The 22,264-nt window shown below is 43.2% G+C and overlaps 1 protein-coding gene across 5 annotated transcripts in view; it reads left to right on the top strand.

Moving 5' to 3' along the window:
* YWHAZ (tyrosine 3-monooxygenase/tryptophan 5-monooxygenase activation protein zeta) overlaps positions 1 to 22,264 on the top strand; it is a 36,914-nt gene that overhangs the window by 10,498 nt on the left and 4,152 nt on the right. For all 5 annotated transcript variants that reach the window (XM_005306624.5, XM_024109432.3, XM_065582217.1 and 2 more), the window contains exon 3: positions 20,987 to 21,110. In XM_005306624.5, the coding sequence (XP_005306681.1) occupies positions 20,987 to 21,110 (124 nt within the window). The remainder of the gene's footprint in view (positions 1 to 20,986; positions 21,111 to 22,264) is intronic.

Here is a 22,264-nt window from a genome sequence, read left to right as displayed (position 1 = left end):
ATTTTGTAAGTCATGGCTTTTGTACTCCACAGACATAACTGACATTTAATAGTTGCTGGATGGAAAACAGTCATAAAACTACAAATCCAGTGTCTATTGCAGAAGAAAATATCTAAGTTTATCATAAAATCTGATCAAGATGAGACCCTGAAAAAGTAGATGTACAGTCCTAAAACGGGAGATCACTTGGACAGCTATGGTCCTGCACTGTTGGCATGATCATAAGTTTAGATTTAATATAAAATTCCATTTGGAACACAGACTAGATCGAGATCTTTTCTCCTTGTGCTGTTTGTTCACTGAAAAATAACTCAACTTAGATTGTCTAACATATGTTCTTTCCCTACTTCATTGGTAGGGAGAAAAACCTCTTAAGCAGTGCATTTGAAACATCACATCTATAATGCTGTAAAATATAACTTGCACTAAGCTGCAAGGCAGTTAGTGGCACCCTTGCCTATTGTAGAATGCCTAGTTACTATTGCTTTCAAAGGAGTCCAGATTTCAGGCAGTTTGGATAATGTTGCACTTGATCTTCTGCATGGCCAGTTATTGATGTACACTGCCTACATGAAGGGAAAGCACTTATGTTGCAAAATGTACTTTTTAAATAAATAACACTGGACATTGGGGAAGCATTTTACAGCTCTGAACTGTAATCTCTCAAAACTACATAAGTAAATTTAAATGAGACCAAAATGTGCTACATCTTATAGAAGATTTGATGGAGAGCCACTAATCACCCATCAACCGGACAACCTTATTTTTTCTATCTGTTGTGTTTCTTGTTCTTTTTCCTGTCTCTCTTTATATTCCTTTCTTAATCCACTCCCTACTATTGTCTTAAAGAAACACAACACTTTTTTGTAATAGACGATATCTTGCATATGGAATTAATATAAGGGTCTACCATCAAGTGTAGTAGTTTTACTTGTACCCCTTTTTAGACTAAAAGTATTTTTGGGCAGGCCCTCTTCCTGTTACAGTACCGCTCATAACAGGGCCATGATCCTGATTGGGGCTTAAGTGCTACTGCAACTTAGATAATACTGAACTAATCTTGGCAGTTTCTACAAAATATAGCCAGATTTAAGTACCAATGTTTGATGCTGTACAAGACACAGGTCTGATTGCCTGCCTGCAGGAGTTTATAATACAGAATCAAATAAGACTCAGAAGGTGGTAATAAAGCACTTGTTTATATAAAGGAAAAGTGTGGTAATGTCTGTAGGCCTCATAGAAATGGGTTTTCAAGAGGGATTTAATTGAAGATGAGACCACAGTGTCCTGGGATAGGGAGGTCCATTTCAGAAATAGGTTGCATAAAAGACAAGTCTGGTAAGACTTAATCAGTAAAATGTGGTAAATTATCCTCCAATACTTTTAATCCCTTTCATTCCCTAGCAAAATTAATTTTGAATATAACATTGTAAAATAAATAAATTTGGTATTAATGTTAAAAAATGGCATCGATTTTGCTATAAACTAACATGACACTGATGTGAGTTCTTAAACTAGCTGTTTTATTTTATCAGTCCAACACATTTACAAATGCAGGCCTTCAAATTTTTGGTCCTAAAGTTTGATGTCTTTCCAACATAAGGTCTGAGTTTTATTTTAGTACTTCTAAGAAACCTTTCATAAAGTAAGGATAAGTTCTTTCAGGGTGGATTTGATTTAAATCGAATTGATTTAAATCATGATTTAAATCACTAGTCAGGAAGACTTGATTTAATCATGGATTTCTGCATAAAAGTGCATTCTTGTTGGTTGTTATAACCTTAGTACATCATCTTCACAACTCGGAGATAGATGTAGGTGTCATTTTTAGAAGGTACACCCTATACATTTTTAAAGTGATTTATTTTGAAAACTTTTCAGATAAGTTTTATAGCTATATCGGAAAATGAATGATTGGTTATTTAATTTACCAAAGGTAATTGAAGCAGATATTTATGAAGTCATTGGGAGGTAAACAATCTCCAATTCAACACGTTAATCATTAATATTTGGAGGATTTTCTTGCCATGCTGTATTAGGAGGAGAACATCACCAGACAGACACTTACATTGTTTTATTTAACTAAACATTATATATTCTGATTTTTTTTCTTCAACAGCAAACATATATAATATTTTAACAAAACAAGCATATGAATTTTTGAATTTAGTTAAACATTCAAGTTTTTTAAGATCAGGTTTGTTTAAAATTGTTAACTAAAATAGTTAAATGAAGTATTTAAAAAAAAATTGACTGTCAGCCAGGTCAACATGAGAAACTTAAAATACTGGCTTCTGCAGCTAACTCGGTCGTCTTCACCTTCATTTTCCTGTTTGTTCCTAATCCGTAAAAGAAAAACAAGCTTTCCTGCTTTTTCAGGTCCCAAACGATTTCTCAGTTTTGAATTAATTAGTCCAGAGGAAGAAAATATTCTTTCTTACACCGGCAGAAGAAGCTACTGTTAAAAGTGAGATGATCGCTTCAACAGTCTCTGAATCCAAGTGCTTAAGCTTTCTTTAAAACATCATCAGCAAACCTATTTCTTGAATGGTTCACCTTTAGCTCTGAAGTTTATTATAGTTGGCATCATGGAGGGATGTTTGCTGGATGTTCATGTCATAGCCAGCTCCTCTTCTTCAGCAGTTAAGGTTTGACCCTGGTACTGAGTATTGAGAATATTTGCAAGAAAATGAGCTGGAGATAGTGCTTGTCCTATTTGTTTTTAAATGCTTGTAATTTAACTCTGTCATTGCATATTTCTTTTTTTAAGATCTCACTCAGTTCATTCCAAATTTCAACAGCGTCAGCAATAAAACAGCTATTTCCCTGCATTTTGTTCAAGGCTACAGAAATAGGCTTCAGGGTACTCAGCATGTGTTCAACATTTCTCTTAGGCCCAGTGTTGAAAACTTTGGCTGTGACCGTGCCATCTATTTTTTCACGATTTTGTTCACAAACTGTCATCAGATTAGGCCAGTGCTTGATATAGTGCTCAAAACAGTCCACTACTGAGTTCCATCACACATCTTGTGGGAGAGTTAGCTTGGTTCCTCCCACTTTTTTCAGAGCAGCTGCTGCAAAGTGGTTGTTAGGGAAGTATTTTGCAATTTCAACATTAGCCTTTATTTGCGGAACACTGAAGTCTTTGGCTAGGAGGTAGATGAAATGAGCACTGTAATAACTGTATGTTGTTAGCTTGGGGACTCACTCCACTCTTCTAAATGTCTTCTCGTCTTGGATACATTTGCAGCATTGTCTGTGACCAAGCTGCGTACTAGACATTTGAATTTTTTTTCACAGTTTGTTATAGCTTTTACTGCTGCTACTTGTAAATTTTTTGCTGTGTGTGCATTTCCTGATGTATCAATTGTTCCCTTCTTCTGTTTTCACACAAGCACGTACAACAGGATCATTGTGGACATTGCTCCACCCATCAAGACTCAAGTTAACAATTTCACCCTCTAGACCTTTTGCACACTGCTCAATTTGTCTTTCATATGCTTTATCAAGCAATTTGCCTGCGATATCTGCTTTGCTGGGTGGACTGTATCCTAGTCTTAATGACTGAACCATGTTAATGAAGTGTGGGTTTTCAATCATACAAAAAGGCAAGTTTGTTGCATAAACAAACCGGGCAATTTTTTCATCAATTACCTCTTTTTGTAATCTTCTGGTTCTTATCTATGGTTGTTTCTAGATTATGGAGATTTTTTTTTCTTATTGCTACAGGTGATATATTGTGGCTATGTGACATACATGATTTGACTGAGAAACTATAATTGGCAGATAACTCTGAAACTATAGAAAATGATGATCTTGAAGGTGGATAGTCTTCAGAATCCTGTATGTTGAGGATGGATTCTCCTAAACCAAATAAGTCAGTGCAGTTATTTAATTATTATTACCATATTGCTCATTTAGTATTACTCATTGCATTCACTGACACTCAGTATTATTTTAAAGGTGAAATTGTAAAAGGAAGATCTGTCTATTTCAGCTATTTATTTTTTATCACAACTGCATCTAAAATGATAGTACCATAGAGTAACAACTATGTTTTTTTGCTCAAACATGAGAATTCAAGAATAGTCTAGAAGGAAGACAGGCAGTCCTTAAGAAAGAAGTATGAAATAAAAAAGTTTACCAACCTGAAGATCCTGCATGTTCAGACATGTTCCTTTCATCATCTTCAACGCAGCTTCCTCCTGAGAAGGAACACTTCTCATGATGTTGTTGCATTTGGGCAACTGGGCCTTGCATTTCTTTGTTGCACTGTTGGCATTTTGCGCACATGCCTTTCTTACCCACAGGTAGAGGAACTTCATTAAAATATTCCCAAACTGGGTCTCTCTTATGGCCTGCTGCCACTATAGGTTTTCCCTTCTAGTGAGAGAATGGTATGGTAGATCTCAAATCAATGAAGGCTACACTCAGGCCTGGTCTACACTAGGCGTTTATGTCGAAGTTAGCGCCGTTACATTGAATTAACCCTGCACCCGTCCACACTGCGAAGCTATTTAGTTCGACATAGAGGTCTCTTAAATTCGACTTCTGTACTCCTCCCCAACGAGGGGAGTAGCACTAAATTCGACATGGCCATGTCGAATTAGGCTAGGTGTGGATGGAAATCGACGCTAATAGCTCCGGGAGCTATCCCACAGTGCACCACTCTGTTGACGCTCTGGACAGCAGTCCGAGCTCGGATGCTCTGACCAGCCACACAGGAAAAGCCCCGGGAAAATTTGAATTCCTTTTCCTGTCTGGCCAGTTTGAATCTCATTTCCTGTTTGGACATCGTGGCGAGCTCAGCAGCACTGGCAATGATGCAGAGCTCTCCAGCAGAGATGGCCGTGCAGTCTCATAATAGAAAGAGGGCTCCAGCATGGACTGATCGGGAAGTCTTGGATCTGATCGCTGTGTGGGGCGATGAGTCCGTGCTTTCCGAGCTGCGCTCCAAAAGACGGAATGCAAAGATCTACGAGAAGATCTCTAAAGCCATGGCAGAGAGAGGATACAGCCGGGATGCAACGCAGTGCCGCGTGAAAATCAAGGAGCTGAGACAAGGCTACCAGAAGACCAAAGAGGCAAACGGATGCTCCGGATCCCATCCCCAGACATCCCGTTTCTACGAGGCACTGCATTCCATCCTAGGTGCGGCCGCCACCACTACCCCACCACTGACCGTGGACTCTGAGGATGGGATATTGTCCACGGCCGGTTCCTCGGACATGTTAGCGGATGGGGAAGATGAGGAAGGAGATGAGGAGGACGAGGCAGTCGACAGCGCTTACAACGCTGATTTCCCCGACAGCCAGGATCTCTTCATCACTCTTACAGAGATCCCCTACCAACCGTCCCCAGCCGTTAACCCGGACACAGAATCTGGGGAAGGATCAGCCAGTAAGTGTTTTAAACATCTAAACATTTATTTTTAACAGAACAGGAATATTAAGAATAACAACAATGGGTTTCTCATGATTAGTTTGCCCTAGGCGCTTAACGTTTCAGTCCTGGGCAGTGCAACTATTGAAAAAAAATCTAACAATGTCCGGTTTAGCATGATTGTTCTGCCCAAGCCGCTCTACTGTTTAGTCCCTGCCAGTGCAGCTACAGTAAAATGCGGTCTATATGTCCGGGGATAGAGCAGTAATCCTCCTGGGACATCTCGAGGAAGCTCTCCTGGAGGTAATTGGAAAGCCTTTGCATCAGGTTCCTGGGGAGAGCGGCCTTATTGGGTCCTCCGTGGTATGAAACGTTTCCGCGCCAGGAGACAATCAAGTACTCCGGGATCATTGCCCTGCAGAGCATGGCGGCATACGGCCCTGGTCTTTGGAGGCTTTCCCGAAGCATTCTTTCTTTATCAGTGTCTGAGATCTTCATCAGGGTGATGTCGCTCATGGTGACCTGCTTTGAATTAGGTAGGGGAATGTTAGTATTGGGACTGCTTGCCCGTTCCTTTACAGAACTGTAAACGCCGGTTTGCAGCCACGCGGTGGAGGCGGGAGAGGGGCAGCATACAGGGATCTTTCCCTGGGACAGCCGCGAGGGGGTGGGACAGGAGCAGAGTTCCTGCTTGCCGGATTGCTGGCAGCAGGGACTGGCATTGCTTTCAATGTGAAAGGAGGCCAGTGCTACTATTGAAGTTTTAAGCAGCCACAAGTCTACGGCTTACCATGTCTGCCTGCTACACAAATTCCGGTGTCCTGCCCCGCTTCTCAGATCTGCAGTGCAAGACCCCAGGCACTGAATGCGAAGGCCGAGAATTCGACCTTGTCCTGAGTGCGCATGTGATAGGTGCTGTGCATGGTCTTGTTCACAGAGAAAGACTATGTTCTTTGTTCACAACTACATTCCCACAGCCACATCTGCGGCTGTCTCACAACCTAGCCTGGCATCACACTCCCAGAGGCTAGCGCAGATTAGGCGTAGGAAGAAGAGGACACGGGAGGACATGTTCTCGGAACTTATGGGCTGCTCCCGAGCCCAGGCAGCACAGCAGACCCAGTGGAAGGAGAACTTGTCCCAAATGCACCGATCACACATGGAACGGGAGGAGAGGTGGCGGCAGGAAGACCAGCAGGCGACTCAAACGCTGCTTGGACTAATGAGGGAGCAAACGGACACGCTCCGGCGCCTTGTGGATGTTCTGCAGGAACGGAGGCAGGAGGACAAAGCCCCGCTGCAGTCTATCTGTAACCGCCCTCCCCCGCCACCAAGTCCCATAACCCCCTCACCCAAAGTCCAAAGAAGGAGGGGCGGCAGAGTCCGTGCAAACTCTCACTCCACCCCTGCAGACTGCTCTAGTAGTAGAAGGCTCTCATTCCCCAAAATTTGACAAGTCCTTTCCTTCCCGCCTCACACAAGCCCCCATCCAAGTTTCACCCCCCAGTTTCATGTGTGGTTGCTAATAAAAAATACGTTTCTGTTAATTACTGTTTCTATCATGTTCTTTTGGAGGAGAGTCTATCTGAAGGGGGGGAAGGGGGTTGGTAATTGGACAGGACAGTCACCTTTAGCAGGGTACATAGGCGGGGGCAGGTCCAGCAGCAGGGCACATACACAGTCCAGTCACTAGTTACCCTGGTCAGTCTGGGAGGTGGTTTTCATGTTCTGTGGTGGGGGGTGGGTTGCTCTGTGACTTTGTGGCGGGGGAGGGCAGTTACAGATCTTATGCAGCGGTCCTTATCCTGGATCACAGAGCCACGCAGCAGGGGATCTGTAACCATCCTCCCCTGCCACAAAGTCACATAGCCCCCACATACACACAGTCCCGATCAGGAGGGGTGACAGGCTCCGTTGAAACAACCAGTCCACCACTGCGGAGCCTGTCATTCCTGGAGTTTAGAAGCGTCATTTGCGTCACTACACTACACCCGCTCCCCACCACAGTCTGCGTCCCAGGTTTAAAACATTCCCGCGAAAACAGTAATAAAGAAAACGGTGTTCATTAACAAAGTAGAAGTGATTTTATTTCTAAACGTGTGTTGGAAGGAGGTGAAGGGGGTATGTAGCTGGAGAGGATAGTCAACATTAACTGGGTAAAGAAACGGGGGCAGGTTCAGCTTCTCTGTACACAAAGTCACAGGTTACCGTGCTCACTCAGGAACCTAGCTTTCAAAGCCTCCCGGATGCACAGCGCGTCCCGCTGGGCTCTTCTAATCACCCGGCTGTCTGGCTGGGCGTAATCAGAAGCCAGGCTATTTGCCTCAACCTCCCACCTCACCATAAAGGTCTCCCCCTTGCTCTCACAGAGATTGTGGAGCACACAGCAAGCTGCTATAACAATGGGGATATTGGTTTCACTGAGATCACAGCGAGTCAATAAGCTTCTCCATCTCCCCTTGAGACGGCCAAAAGCACACTCCACCACCATTCTGCACTTGCTCAGCCGGTAGTTGAAGAGTTCTTTTTCAGTGTCCAGGGCGCCAGTATAGGGCTTCATGAGCCAGGGCATTAGCGGGTAGGGTGGGTCCCAGAGGATGACTATAGGCATCTCCACATCCCCAAGAGTTATTTTGTGGTCCGGGAAGTAAATACCTTCCTGCAGCCGTCTAAACAGACCAGAGTTCCTGAAAACGCGAGCGTCATGAACCTTGCCCGGCCATCCGACGTTGATGTTTGTAAAACGTCCCCTATGGTCCACCAGTGCTTGCAGCACCATTGAAAAGTAGCCCTTTCGGTTGATGTACTGGCTGGCCTGGTGGTCCGGTCCCAGGATAGGGATGTGAGTTCCATCTATAGCCCCACCGCAGTTTGGGAATCCCATCGCGGCGAAGCCATCTATGATCACCTCCACGTTTCCCAGGGTCACTACCTTTGACAGCAGTACATCAACGATTGCCTTGGCTACTTGCATCACAGCAATCCCCACAGTAGATTTGCCCACGCCAAAGTGGTTCGCGACTGACCGGTAGCTGTCTGGCGTTGCAAGCTTCCAGAGGGCTACGGCCACTCGCTTCTGGACAGTCAGGGCTGCTCGCATCCGGGTGTCATTGCGCTTCAGGGCAGGGGACAGCAACTCACAAAGTTCAAGGAAAGTCCCCTTCCGCATGCGAAAGTTTCGCAGCCACTGGGATTCATCCCAGACCTGCAGCACTATGCGGTCCCACCAGTCCGTGCTTGTTTCCCGGGCCCAGAATCGCCGTTCCACAACATCCACATGACCCATTGCCACCGTGATGTCCTCCGTGCTGGGTCCCGTGCTTTCTGACAGGTCTGTGCTACTCTCAGACTTCAGGCCCTCACCGCGGTGCCGTAGCCTCCTCGCCTGATTTATCTGTATCTGCCTCTGGGAAAGGTGGATGATAAGCTGCGAGGCGTTGACAACGGCCACAACTGCAGCGATGGTCGCAGCGGGCTCCATGCTCGCAGTGCTGTGGCGTCCGCGCTGTCACTGACTAGAAAAGTGCGCGAACTGATTTCCCGCCGGCGCTTTCAGGGAGGGAGGGCGGGAGTGATGGACGGATGACGACAGTTACGCAAAAGCACCCTCGACACATTTTTTTACCCAGAAGGCATTGGCGGCTCGACCCAGAATTCCAATGGGCAGCGGGGACTGCGGGAACTGTGGGATAGCTGCCCACAGTGCACCGCTTCCAATGTCGACGCTTTCCCCGTTAGTGTGGACTCACAAAGTCGAATTACTGTCCTTAGTGTGGACACACACGTTCGACTTTGCAATATCGATTCCAAAAATTCGATTTAAGTAAAATCGAACTACTCTCGTAGTGTAGACATACCCTCAGAAAGACCTCAAGACTTCTGGAATATGCTGCTCAAACAGTTTCACTTTTGTTTCCACTGCCTGTCCCTCCTGTCTCGCATTTATCTCCAGACTTCTTCTCCTTGTCTAGATCTATTCCGCCCCCAACAATCTTCTATTCATTGAACTTTTTGAAACTTTGCACTTATAGACAGAGGTAAGGGATTGACTCTGAGAACACAAATTTGCAAGGGAACAATAGGGTTGAAGTCTGTTATTTCTCACCTCTATATATTCATTTATTTATTTTAGAACATTTTTGCAGTTAACAAGCATGTTCTCTGGAGACACAAATCCACAGTTTGAGAACTGCAAAACTAAGCATCTCTGATGGTATCTTCTAGACTGAGCACTGAGTCCCATTGGGTAGATAGAAAGATTAACCTAAATAATCTATAGAGAAGCCCCTGGAACCCCATAGATTGGGTCCCTAATCCATGAACTATTGGAACGCATTTATAAAACTTTTCTTAAACATTACATGAATATATTTTCTCATAGTATAGAATTAGAATTTATAATCCCTATTCCATGATGAGATATCTTTGAGCTATAATGTAGCTTAATTAAAACTATTTTTAGATCAGATTTTTTTTGATAAAATGCTTTGAGGTAAAACCTATGTTAAAAAAAACTTTTTTTTTTTTTTTAAATCATTGATTTTTATCCACCGTGAGTTCTTACGTATTCTTTCTCTTAAATTAGATATATTGCTGTTAATGAGCAGCTGATATCTTTGGGACAAGTGAGCCTGCTCCTAATGACCTGCCCTTGTTTGTCAGAAGGGAAATACTTTTAAAAAGAACACTATTGCAGAAACCTTTCTCAGGTACAATATTATTCAGAATCCCCAGACGGCAACATTCACTTTTACTGAAAGCTTCATCAACAATTTCATCGGTGTACACACTCAGAACTAGAAGCAGCTGGCCTAAGTAGGACATTGGTTTAACATCCTCTGTTGAATTAAGTAACCTGTTCCTACCAGGTTAGTTTCACCAAAAGATGTGACTGAACACACTTTTCTAGCAAGGTAGTTCAGGCACCAGATGCCAGCAAAGAACTATTTTAATCTCCATGGATTGCGTTCCAGTCTTCAGTTTAAGTCCAGACCACAACTTCCTAACTCCAGTATGTACACTGCGTACATGAAGGAAAAGCACTTTATGTTGCAAAATGTAAGTTTTTTTTATTTAGTTAGTTAGTTAAAAAGAACAGTAAGCATCTCTGGGATAAACTTCATTTTGCTGGACCACGGGAACAAATGTGTTAAATGACTGTAGTCCCTCAGGGGAAAGAACATATCTGCTACATTTGTAAACCATCATGTAAACTTACAATGTGTAGATGTTTTAGTAGTGCAAACTGAATGTGTATATTTGCCTTGATCTTCTAACTAGCTGGTGGTTTTCTCAGCAGCTGGAATAGTGGAAAAATAAATCTCTTGCTTTGGTCACTTCTCAGAGTGGAACAGTAAATATCTTTAAGATCACTAGTTCCAATCTAGCCTAAGCTAATAGGCAAAAAAGATGCAGTGACAGCGTGCCACTGCAGATTACTGGACATAGCTCTTAACTATAATAAGTGTTCTTGGCTGTTTCATCATAAGCCTAGAAGTAGATCAGGACTGAGATTCGCTGGCAGATTAGTGAAGCTTGTACTGAAGCTGTCTATATTGTATCTTTTTTTTAATCTGTCTTAAATTTCTCTGGGTGGGTGGGGGGGAATGAAACTACCTGGGGTTGGGATAGAAATGTGCCAAGTTTCCTCTTTAAGTGCTGGTCCCTATGTGTATTCCACATGTGAGGTACCCACACGTACCATGTGCCCAAGTCTGAAGATTTTAGCAAGCAGTGTCCATTGGCCCCACATGCATAGTAGATCTCCTTGCGCTTCGAGTACGGGCATAAGAGGCAGTGTGGGTCAATGCCCGCTCAGTTCCTTCTTACCATCCCATGGCCTGACTGGGAATCCAGCGTCGTCCTGCTCCAGCCTTTCAGAAAATCCTGTAAATAAGATTTTAAAGAGTTATTATTTTAGCGTAGTATAGTTAGTTTTTAGTATAGCTTGTGTAGTTTGTTTCCCCAGACTGGATATGGTCCCTGACCATAGGGAGGCAATGTCCAGAGTCCTGGGCTTCAAAACCTGTCTCCTGCCCTGTGTACTTCTCCGTCAGGGACGAACATCAATGCTGCCTCTCCTGTCTGATGCATATTTTGACAAAGTGCAGCATTTGTTGCTTGTTTCCACTGAGAACTCTCAAAGGCCATTAGCTAAGCCTTAGAAAACACTTAGTGGAGAAGGCCATGAGGCATGTCTCCGATTTGGACCAGGCAGGACCCCCCCCCCCAATACATTGGCCTCACCAAACAAGCAGTGCCCCTGTGAGCACATGCTTAAGAGTGGAGCCCTCAGTTTCTAAACATAAAGACTTTTCTCCAGGGATTCCCATGAGAACAAGGGACACTTTCATGGGCACAAGGACAAACCTGGTTGAAGACCATCCATAAGAGAAGTGCTCCTTCCCTGAGCCCACTAAGGTCGGGTGACCCCTTACTCTCAGACCCTAAGGAACTGATTCCGCAAAAAAAACCCTGAGACTGAAAGAAGGTGGTACTAAAACGTAAGGACCATCATCCACTGGTCCTGCGGATGAGCGCGGCTCCAGAATCTGCAGTACCAACTCATCCGCCCAAAGAACACACCACGTTTAAAGATGCTCCTATACCGTCAGTGCTGACCACCAAGACCCACGCACACTGGAGAGCAGAGAGATCTATGTCGTACTGGAGGATATTTTACTCCCCCTATTTGCAGTCTCCTCTATTCTCTGGTGCAGCCCTCCTGAAGGACATTACTAAACCGGAAGATACTACTTTGGTATCCAGGAACAGTCTCGGAACCATCAGGCAGGATTGCCCTGGTACCAACAGCTCCACCATTCCAACAGGAGCGATTTCCCCCCCCACACCCCCTCCCGATTCAGAATGAATCTGATGGGCTGGTCCTGCCTTCATCCCCACAGAGAGAGCCAAACCCAGACAGTGATCCAGGATAACAGTCACTACTCTTATGTACACAACCTCCCTAGGGACCAGTAGTTTCCCATTCCATGCCCCTTTCCCGTCCCCGTCCCCCCCCCCCCCCCCCCCCCCCAACGGTTGGTCCCTCTTTTTGGCCTTATTGGGTGCTGTGGGATCCCTATAGCAGATGTTCAGGACCCACCCAGGAGTCTTTCTGCTCTTCTTCCGACCAGTCAACAACCAGTTCCATCGGTGTATGAGGAAGAGGGGGGTGTTGAACTGGAACTGCAGGTACTGACGAGTTCCGACTGGAATCTCTGTCTCTTCTCCAGAAGAGGCAGTTTCTTCTTCTTCCCCATCCCCACCAGTAAACCATAAGCAATACCAGGACTTATTACGAAGAGTGGCTGACAATCTCCAGATATCTCTAGAGGAAGTCCAAGACCCACACCACCAACTGTTAGACATTCTGCAGCCTCAGGCCCCGAGTAAGGTAGCCCTTCCAGTTAGAGACCATATTGGAACTGATGAGATTGATCTGGCCTACCTCAGCCTCCTGTGCTCCCAGACCTAAGAGGAACTATTTTGTCCCGGCAAGGGGGAGCTGAATTTCCCAACTACCTGTTGGTGAAGGCTGCCACAAAATGAAAAAGGTCACAGTACCTAAGGACCCCACTCCATCAGACACGGGTTCCAAGAGATGACCTCCTGGGCTGAAAGGTCTTCACTGCAGACTTGCAATTCTGCATTGCCAATTACCAGGCCCTGTTAGTCAAGTATGACCTTAATAACTGTTCTAGAATGGAAGCCTTTCTGGGCAAACTTTCCTCTTAGGAAAGAACCCAGTTCCTCTTTTAGAGGAGGGCAGACTGGTGGCAAAAACGGCCCTTCAGGATGCAATTAATGCAGCAGATACAGCATTCAGAGGTTTAGCTACTGGTATTGTTATGAGGAGGGATTTGTGGTTGCAATCCTCCGGCTTCCCCAGGTAGGTGCAAAATACCATCCAAGACCTTCCCTTTAACAAGGAGATGACTCCCTCCACTCATTAAAGGACTCTTACGGTCTACCCTTTACTCCCGGGGGATCTATCCACCAGGTCCAGGAGGAAACAGCAAAGGCAAAACTATAAACCACCACCATCTCCTCCTCATGCACTCTACTACCAGTGTCCTGCCGAACCTCCCTGCAAGTGACAGTAGACACAGAAGTCCCACTTTTTTCATCCGCCTCTACCACTGCGACCACTACCCATTCCCAGCCCACTGCTGGGACATTCAACGTTCTGGAGCTGTGGGCGGTTCACCGTGCATGTAAGACCTTCCTCCCACTCATTTGCTTCCTTCACATCCAAATGATGTAGAACAATATCACCACCACCGTCTACATCAGTGGTTATCAAACTTTTGTATTGGTGACCCCTTTCACACAGCAAGCATCTGAGTGTGATATCCTCCGCCTTCTAAACTAAAAACACTTATTTTTATATTTAACACACTTATAAATGCTGGAGGTGAAGTGGGGCTTGGGGATTAAGGCTGACAGCTCGCAACCCCCACCTCCATTATAAGCTCGCGACCCCCAGTTTGAGAACCCCAGGTCTACATAACAAACAGGGAGGTGCGAGATTGCTCCTGCTTTGTTTGGAGACAGTCAGGCTTTGGAACTGGTCCATCAGGCACAGCACCACTATCCAGGTGGCATACCTCCCAGGAGTTCACATTGAGGCTTTAGCAGAAAACCTCAGTAGGCACTTCTCGGCAGGCCATGAGTTGGAAATCCATGACTGCATTCTGTCAGATATTCACCCTCTTCTAGGAGACCTCTCTGTGTCTCAAATGAACAAAAATCTCTTTGTTCCAGAGGAGCCATAATCCATGACTCCAATGGCGACACTGTCCTGCTAGCGTGGAAAAGCAGTCTCTGATATGCCTTTCATCCCATCCCCCTACTTCATAACATCTCTTTTAAAGCACCTGTGGAAGAGGCCAATGTCACTCTTCTAGCACTCTACTGGCTAAGACACTTCGGGTTCCGAGAGCTGTCAATGTCAGCCCATCCTCCAATCAAAATCTAGACCTTCCCAGAACTCTTTAACCCTGACCTTGCCCTGAGTCAACACCCCAATCCAGACTCTTGATCTCACGACCTGATGTTTGGATTGGTGTTGGAAATAAGCACTCTAGTTAGTCCCCTGTCAGGCGATACTTATCCAGAATAAAAAAAGAATCAATCAATACCAGTTTGGCTAAACGGAAACACTGCTTCGCCTGGATGCAACAGAATCAATCTCACCCAGTCTCGCCAAGCAACCCTATAGTTTTAGATTAGCTACTGTCTCTTAATAAAATAAATTAAAAAAAAAAAAAAACCTCCTGATTTCTCAATCAGCTCATTACAAGTCCACATACCAGCCATTAGTGCCTTCCTCCCTCCAGTAGACGGGTGCTCTGTCTTTATTTACCCAACTACAATACGGTTCATGAAGGACCTCAAGGCCTTTATATCAGTCATTAAACCAACACCAACCGCTATGAGATCATAACCTTGTGCTGTCAAAACTTTTGGTCCTTCGTTTGAACCTGTAGCAACATGTTCCATGTCCCACCTACCCATGAAACTGGAGTTTCTAGTGGCCATCACTTTGGCCAGGAGGGTCAATGAACTTGGAGCCCTCATGGCAAACTGCCCTTCATGGTATTTCCCAAGGACAACCTATCCCTTTGCTTTCACCCTACACTTCTACCCAAAGTCGTTTCTGAATTCCACCTTAACCAGTGTATTCACTTGCTTGTTCTTTTTCCAAAATCCCACCCTTAATCTGAGACTTCATTCCTTCAATGTCAGGCAAGCACTGGTCTTTTACCTGCAAAGAACCAAGCCTATCAGGCAGTCTCTGACTCATTGTAATAGTAGAGAGGTCCTGTGGTCAAGCTATAGCCTCTTAGAGGATTTCTAAGTGGGTTTCTGGCTGCATTATCAAATGCTACAAACTGGCTCATCTCCATGGTAGTATAATGGCCCACTCCACAAGAGCACAGGCTGCCATGGTAGCATCCCTACAGGAGGTCCCAATGCAGGACATACGCAGAGCAGCCACCTGGAGTTCCAAACGAACGTTTGATAGGCATTATGCTCCAGTCCAGGCCTCTGCTGTGGATGCAGCAGTGGGATCTGCAGTATTGCATACATTTTTATTGACCGCTTCCTCACACCTATCTCCAGTCTGAGTACTGCTTGTCAGTCACCCATATGTGAAGTACACATAGGGACCTGTGCTCAAAGAAGAAATAGAGGTTACTTACTGTGATTGGGAGTTCTTAAAGATGTGTGGTCCCTATCTGTATTCCACTACCTGCCTTCCATCTCCTATGCTTCGGACCTGGATTAGATTTGCCGTGAGAGGAGGAACTGAGGAGTTGTCGACCTGCACTGTCTCATACCCTAGGGAGCACAAAGAGATCTATTGCACAATGGACACTGCCTGCTAAAATCTCCAGACTCTGGCGCATGTTGCACATGCATACCCATGTGTGGAATACATGTAGGGGCCTCACATCTCAAAGAACTTATCTAAATAGTCCTTGCTTGTAGTTAGGGTCATATCATCTCAAAGATGCAGCAGAAACAAAACCCAGTTATATTAGAAATTGGAAAGATTAGGTTGTTTTCTTCGAGACTGATAAGGATCATGTTAGAGGTCTACAGAATCGACAGCAGTGGAGCACCTGATTCTCTTCTCATAATAAAAGAACAAGGGGACATCAATGAATTGAAGTGCAACACGTTTAAAACAGATGGAAGGAAGTACTATCTGGGCTTAAACGTGGAACTCACTGCTCCAAGATATTGAAGCCAAAGGATTTAAAGGATTAGCTGCTTACCCAGAATAAGATCCATGGTTACATTATTTAGCTAGGATAACTTATAAGGGATAAACCTCCTTGCTTCAGTACGTGCACGCCCATTAGCTGCCAAGGGTTGGGGAGCAATGCATAACTCCCATGTTCAGGGTGTGTTGAGGGAATTATTAAATCTTCTGAGGGATTTTATAATGGCCACTGTCCTGAACCAGAACTAAAGAATTTTCATGCCAGAGTATTGTATCCCTTTTAGATAAACTGTGTGTTCAGTGGGCTGATGAGGTGTAATCTTGTACTTCTACCTAGCTCAGCCTTGAAAAAGGAATTCCATTTATCTAAAGATACTCATCATGGACAAAAAATATCTTGTATCATAGTAAGAGTGTATGAGTAGATCTTGAGCCTGGGATGGTAAACTTTCATGAGTCTTGCAGTGCTGACCTAAAGAATGATGCAATGTCTTCTATTCTCTGCCTGCCTTTCATAAAACTCCTGGCTGCTAGACAAACTCTTTGCTGTTTCCTAAGAACAGCACTTTTAATTACAGAAATATTTTGTGGCCACAAGATGAGATTCTGAAAGGATGGTAGCTCACAATGTTGAGCGATTAACATTGAGGCAATAAACCAAGAAAAACCTAGGCAAAAGGCATTGGTTTTGCAACTTGAATATTTATTAAACTGCTGTAACAGCCTTTCTTCATTGGGCAGACTGTTGTATATGTTGTCAGTGAGCTGGCTCTTCTATCAAATGCTTCAGAGCGTCCTGTGGCACCTTTGAGACTAACAGAAGTACTGGGAGCATAAGCTTTCGTGGGTAAGAACCTCACTTCTTCAGATGCATAAACCTGTAGGAGAACACTTCAACCTCCCTGGCCACACAATAGCAGATGTAAAGGTTGCCATCTTACAGCAAAAAAACTTCAGGACCAGACTCCAAAGAGAAACTGCTGAGCTCCAGTTCATTTGCAAATTTGACACCATCAGATCAGGATTAAACAAAGACTGTGAATGGCTGTCCAACTACAGAAACAGTTTCTCCTCCCTTGGTGTTCACACCTCAACTGCTAGCAGAGCACCTCACCCTCCCTGATTGAACTAACCTCGTTATCTCCACACTGATATATACCTGCCTCTGGAGATTTCCTTTACTTGCATCTGAAGAAGTGAGGTTCTTACCCACGAAAGCTTATGCTCCCAGTACTTCTGTTAGTCTCAAAGGTGCCACAGGACGCTCTGTTGCTTTTTACAGATTCAGATTAACACTGCTACCCCTCTGATACTATCAAATGCTTGAATTTCAAATTTCATCATTGGCATTTCTGATAATCCTGGCAGAGCCTCTCCAGGCCTGTCCATTATCAGAGCCTCATTAGTAGATTGGACAAGGTCTACTTCGTGGTCATAAAATGGTGGCATAGATCAACTGGCAAGAAACTCAAAGCTTAATCATTTTTTAAAAAGCTTTGGATATCATATCTGTCCTAAGTCCTCTGCAACTTCTTTTTTTACCAACACTTAACTTAAAATTCTCTCCCTTTGTTGCTGTGAAAGACCCACAGAAACCGGATACACTTACTATAAAGACTACACCTCTACCCCGATATAACGCTGTCCTCGGGAGCCAAAAAATCTTACTGCATTTTAGGTAAAACCGCGTTATATCAAACTTGCTTTGATCCGCCGGAGCGCTGCTTTACCGTGTTATATCCGAGTTCATGTTATATCGGGTAGAGGTGTATAAATAGTGAAGCTTCCTAGACATTTGATAACACTGAAAGATTACTAAAATGGAGAATAGTTTTTCTAACCATAAATGTAACATATAACATACTGATCATTTTCTAAAAAATGTTTGTGGTCTTTAATGTACTTGTCATGAGCAAAGTCTTTCTTGAAGTATATTGGCAGTACTTTGTCCATCCTACTTGTTATTAAGAAAGGCACTCAACCTCACCATTAGAGACATGGACAGACTTTTTAACCTTATGCTGTTCCAGAGCGCTGGTAGCTAAATAACTTTTCTCATTAGCATAAGATTCTTTTAAAAAGATAGTTTGAGCAATATCCTCTCTTACTTGGGTAACTTTTTCATGATACAGGATTTTCATTTTCCGAGCAGCTGGCTGCGCTGCTAACATCTCAGCTGTAGAAGAGGCTTTCTTAATTAGTAATACTTTCTACCACCAGTGCAAATATGTCCCTTCACTTGTCAGCCAGCAAACAAAACCATTAAGCAATGGGTATTTTTATAGATTTAGAATTTCACCTGGAGCTGTGGCAGTGGGGAGTTGTTAATAAAGGGATATGAATCTTACTGGTTGCCAACTGCCAGACTTCATAAGAGAAGCTAGTTATTCTTCTGCATAGCTGGAACCATGTTACAGAAAACTTCTGGGGTTAATTCCTATTTCTTGACATTTGTAACTGAGAATGTGTAGATATGGCTTATCTGAGGGTGGGGACTCGTGCCAAAGGGTTATGTGCATACTAACTAATCTGGTAGACATTCTTTTCAGGGCTATAATTAAGAATGAGTGGACTGGCTATTTTTTTAGTTCTTGGAATACCTGGAATCACCACTGAATTTAATGAAAGCTGCAAATTCTTGGCACTTGTGAAAAGCAGGTCATAAGACTAAAATTTTGAAGGGTGCCTGGTTAGAACAAAGATTAGGGTGTTCTCCCTCACTGTGACACTAACTTGCTTTTGGGTCAGATCTCTGCCCAATGATTGGCCCTGCTGCGACCATTCATGCCAGAGCCAAGAACCCACCAATCAGTTATCTCATGTCTTGTTACGCATCTGTAGGAGTTGATACCTACTTCACAGGAGTTAAGATGCTTTGCGAATCACTAATCTTATGAAAGATGCTAGAAGTATGCAGTACTAAAACTACACTAGTGGGCTTTCTCTAACCTTGTCAGAGTATAGACAATAGACGTTTCTTCTGGTCTGAGTCTTGCTTCCACCCACCCAGCATCCTGGCTATTCGCATCTACTGGGGGATGGGGAGACATTGGCTTAAAGTAGTTTTTCATCTTGAATTTGGGTGGAGTTGGTCTTCAAGTCGTATTAAATTTCATGACTCATGAAAATTAACAGCAACCTTTTTAAGAGTATTGCTATATCCTTTAATTGGTTCACTCCTCCCATATCACTTTACTCAATGACACGCATGGTTTTTCCTGCTACTTCACATGCTGTTTGCCAAATCTGGTACCACATAAGAATTCACTACGAGTGTGTTCTGAATATGGGGATAATGCCCCTCCCAAGAAGGAAACATGCATGTTGCTTCTGCTCCAACTAATCTCCTAGCTCAGTCGTAGTAGTAAGTGCTGCAAAACTGTCCATAGTTCTGGAGTCTTGAACACCCCCCCCCCCCCCCATTCTATCATGAGTTTGAAAGGATAATCTAAGAACTGTGTGAGATAAAGTTGAAATGTTGGTTCTTTTTGTAGAAGTTAGGTAGCAGAAAAGTTACCATTAATGAATAGTCTCTTGTCAAACTTTAACGTTACGTATCCCAGATACCTTTAAATTCTAACATGTGTAACTGCCTCTAAAATCTCACTCAACTTTAGATGCATGCTATGCCCAACTTTTTTTCAACTTGGGTGTTAGACACCTAAAGAAGTGGCCTCCACTTTTGGAAGAAAACTGAGTCATTTATGTAGGTGCCTAACTTTAAGCACCCAATTTGGGGGAGGAAACTTGACTACAATGCTAAATCTGAAATGTCCTGAAAAGTCAAAAGAGACAAGTACTAGAGATGACTAATTTGTCTTCACTTTTCCACCATAATAAAACTGGCTACATGGCTACACTTCAGCCAAAAATATGCTAGTGTTTTATTAGCATAATTATAAACATGCACCATTAAATGATGTAAGATATAGAATACTGCTAGGATAATAATGGCACAGTGTAACACACAGTAATTACTACTGGGTACAAAAGTGTCAAGGTGAATAGTTGCATTGAGCCACGTACTGTAGTGTTTTTAAATAGTGCTTCTATTCCACTACTGATCAAAATCTAATTTGCTCTAAACGTGGGGGTTTTAGTAGTGATGTCTGGAACAACATTTGAGAATCGATGTTTGTAACTTTGTTTCTATCTTTCTGTTAAAATTTTAGGCTGTGTATGCAGGCATACTATCCTCAGTTTAAGACTCCATTATTAGAATAATTTACAACTAGCTAAATGGAATTATATTCAGATTGAAGTAGAGAGCTTATAAAACCAAGGATTAACTAGAATTTTTTTGTAATCACTGTCTTATGTGAAGTATAAATACATTGCTCCTCTTCAAGGTGTTGTTACTCATTCCTCCCCAGATAACCCATTTTAAATCAGAGTTAAGGAAGAATATGCTAGAACAGTCAAGAATTAAGTATGGCATGTTACACAAATAGGTTTTAAGTACTCTGCAATAAGTGACTTCAAACAAATGTAAAATTGTTTTGTAGCCTGGGAGATAGATGCCACATTGTTGCTATGTAAGCGCTAATACTAATGTAGCTGAAGAAAAATTTCCCAGTTTGCCTATGAAACTCCACTTTAATGGAAGAATAAGCATTACAGTTACCCTACATTTCAGTTATTTAGGTGTTTTGTACTGTTGAGCATTCTGTACCTAAAACAATTCCTTCTGTAGATCGCAACATGGCATATTCAGCAAAGAAGTTGATAAAAGCTAGGCAGACTAAAGCTTATCAGAACCAAGTTTTCTTGACTTTTTGAAAAACCTGCAATATAACTAATTTGATGGATCTACAATACTATTGAAAGGTATGGTTGTGTAAAACAGAGTACTCTTTGTTTTGATTTTAGTCTCTGTTGGAAAAGTTCTTGATTCCTAACGCTTCCCAAGCAGAAAGTAAAGTTTTCTATTTGAAAATGAAAGGAGACTACTACCGTTACTTGGCTGAGGTTGCTGCTGGGGATGACAAGAAAGGTACAGTATGTCAGCTTCTTGTTAATTTTGTCAAAAAATGGGCTTGCTTTAAATGGGATAATGCTCTACTCTGTTTCTGGGAGATGATTAATGTTAAATAGAATTAAAAGGTGGTTTAGCTCCGTGGTTCTAGAAATTCCCTGTTTATTAGCTAATTGTGGTAGGTCAGTAGCTCTCAAACAGTCACCAGGGATTCTCCCTTACAAGTGTGCTTTGCAGATCCCCACTGTAGCAAACGTGTGGTTGGTTATGAAACACTCCTGAAGCAGTCAACCATTATGCTTGTATATGTGTGTATCCCTAGTTTCAGAATTGAGATAAGAGTTCCCTTTGTCCCAGCCATCTCTGTTCATATTTCTGCCATTGGGTGGGGGGCGTTCAGTACCCTACCCTTTCTCCGCAAGGCTTAATATTTAGGGTTTTTTTTGCTAGACTTGCTACACTATTACAGTATTTTAAAAAATAGCAGACAAACTAGGTATTGACCCTCAAGGAGGCTGGAACCCACCTTGGAATGGAAGGGGCTAATGACCCAGACTCATGATGTACTGGAATGAGAATAGTCTTCTTGAGCTAAGACAGACCTAACCTCCAATTTATTTGGCCACCTTTAATGTCTTAGCAACCTTGAGTCTTCAGATGAAACTGGTTTGTCCCCTCAAACTGCAGGTAGTTGGCTACCTTCACCTGAACTTCAGTATAAACCCTGTAATGTATTAACTAAATACCTGTGAAGGGTACCAGAGCTATTGCCTAAAAGGTCTAAAGGTTTGACGGAACAAGGCCTGAGTTGCTTTGATTATTCCAGCATAGATTCTTTGGATGGGGTGCTCAGATCAGATTGTCCCACCCTTGGAGGTTGTGGAATTGTACATATAGCTGGCCATTTCTACCAGTCGTACAAAAATGTTCAGATTCTTCTCTCTGTATCCTTCAATTCATTAACCTACCAGTTTTATCTTCAGTATTAAAACCTGTTTGACAATTTTGCATCTGTGAATTAAATTTAAAGCCTAGGTACATTCATTTCATCTGTCACAGGGTCTCCATATATTATGTTGACTTGTGAGAATTAAGCTTGGGGAACTTAATGATCATGATCAATTGCCATCAAACACTATTAGTAGTCTCAGAATTCTAAAGAATTCTTTCAA

This window comes from Chrysemys picta, chromosome 2, assembly GCF_011386835.1.
Source record: "Chrysemys picta bellii isolate R12L10 chromosome 2, ASM1138683v2, whole genome shotgun sequence".
NCBI classification, from domain to species: Eukaryota; Metazoa; Chordata; order Testudines; family Emydidae; genus Chrysemys; species Chrysemys picta.
The sequence above is the reverse complement of the archived record's forward strand: the minus strand, read 5'-3'. Positions and strand labels throughout refer to the sequence as shown.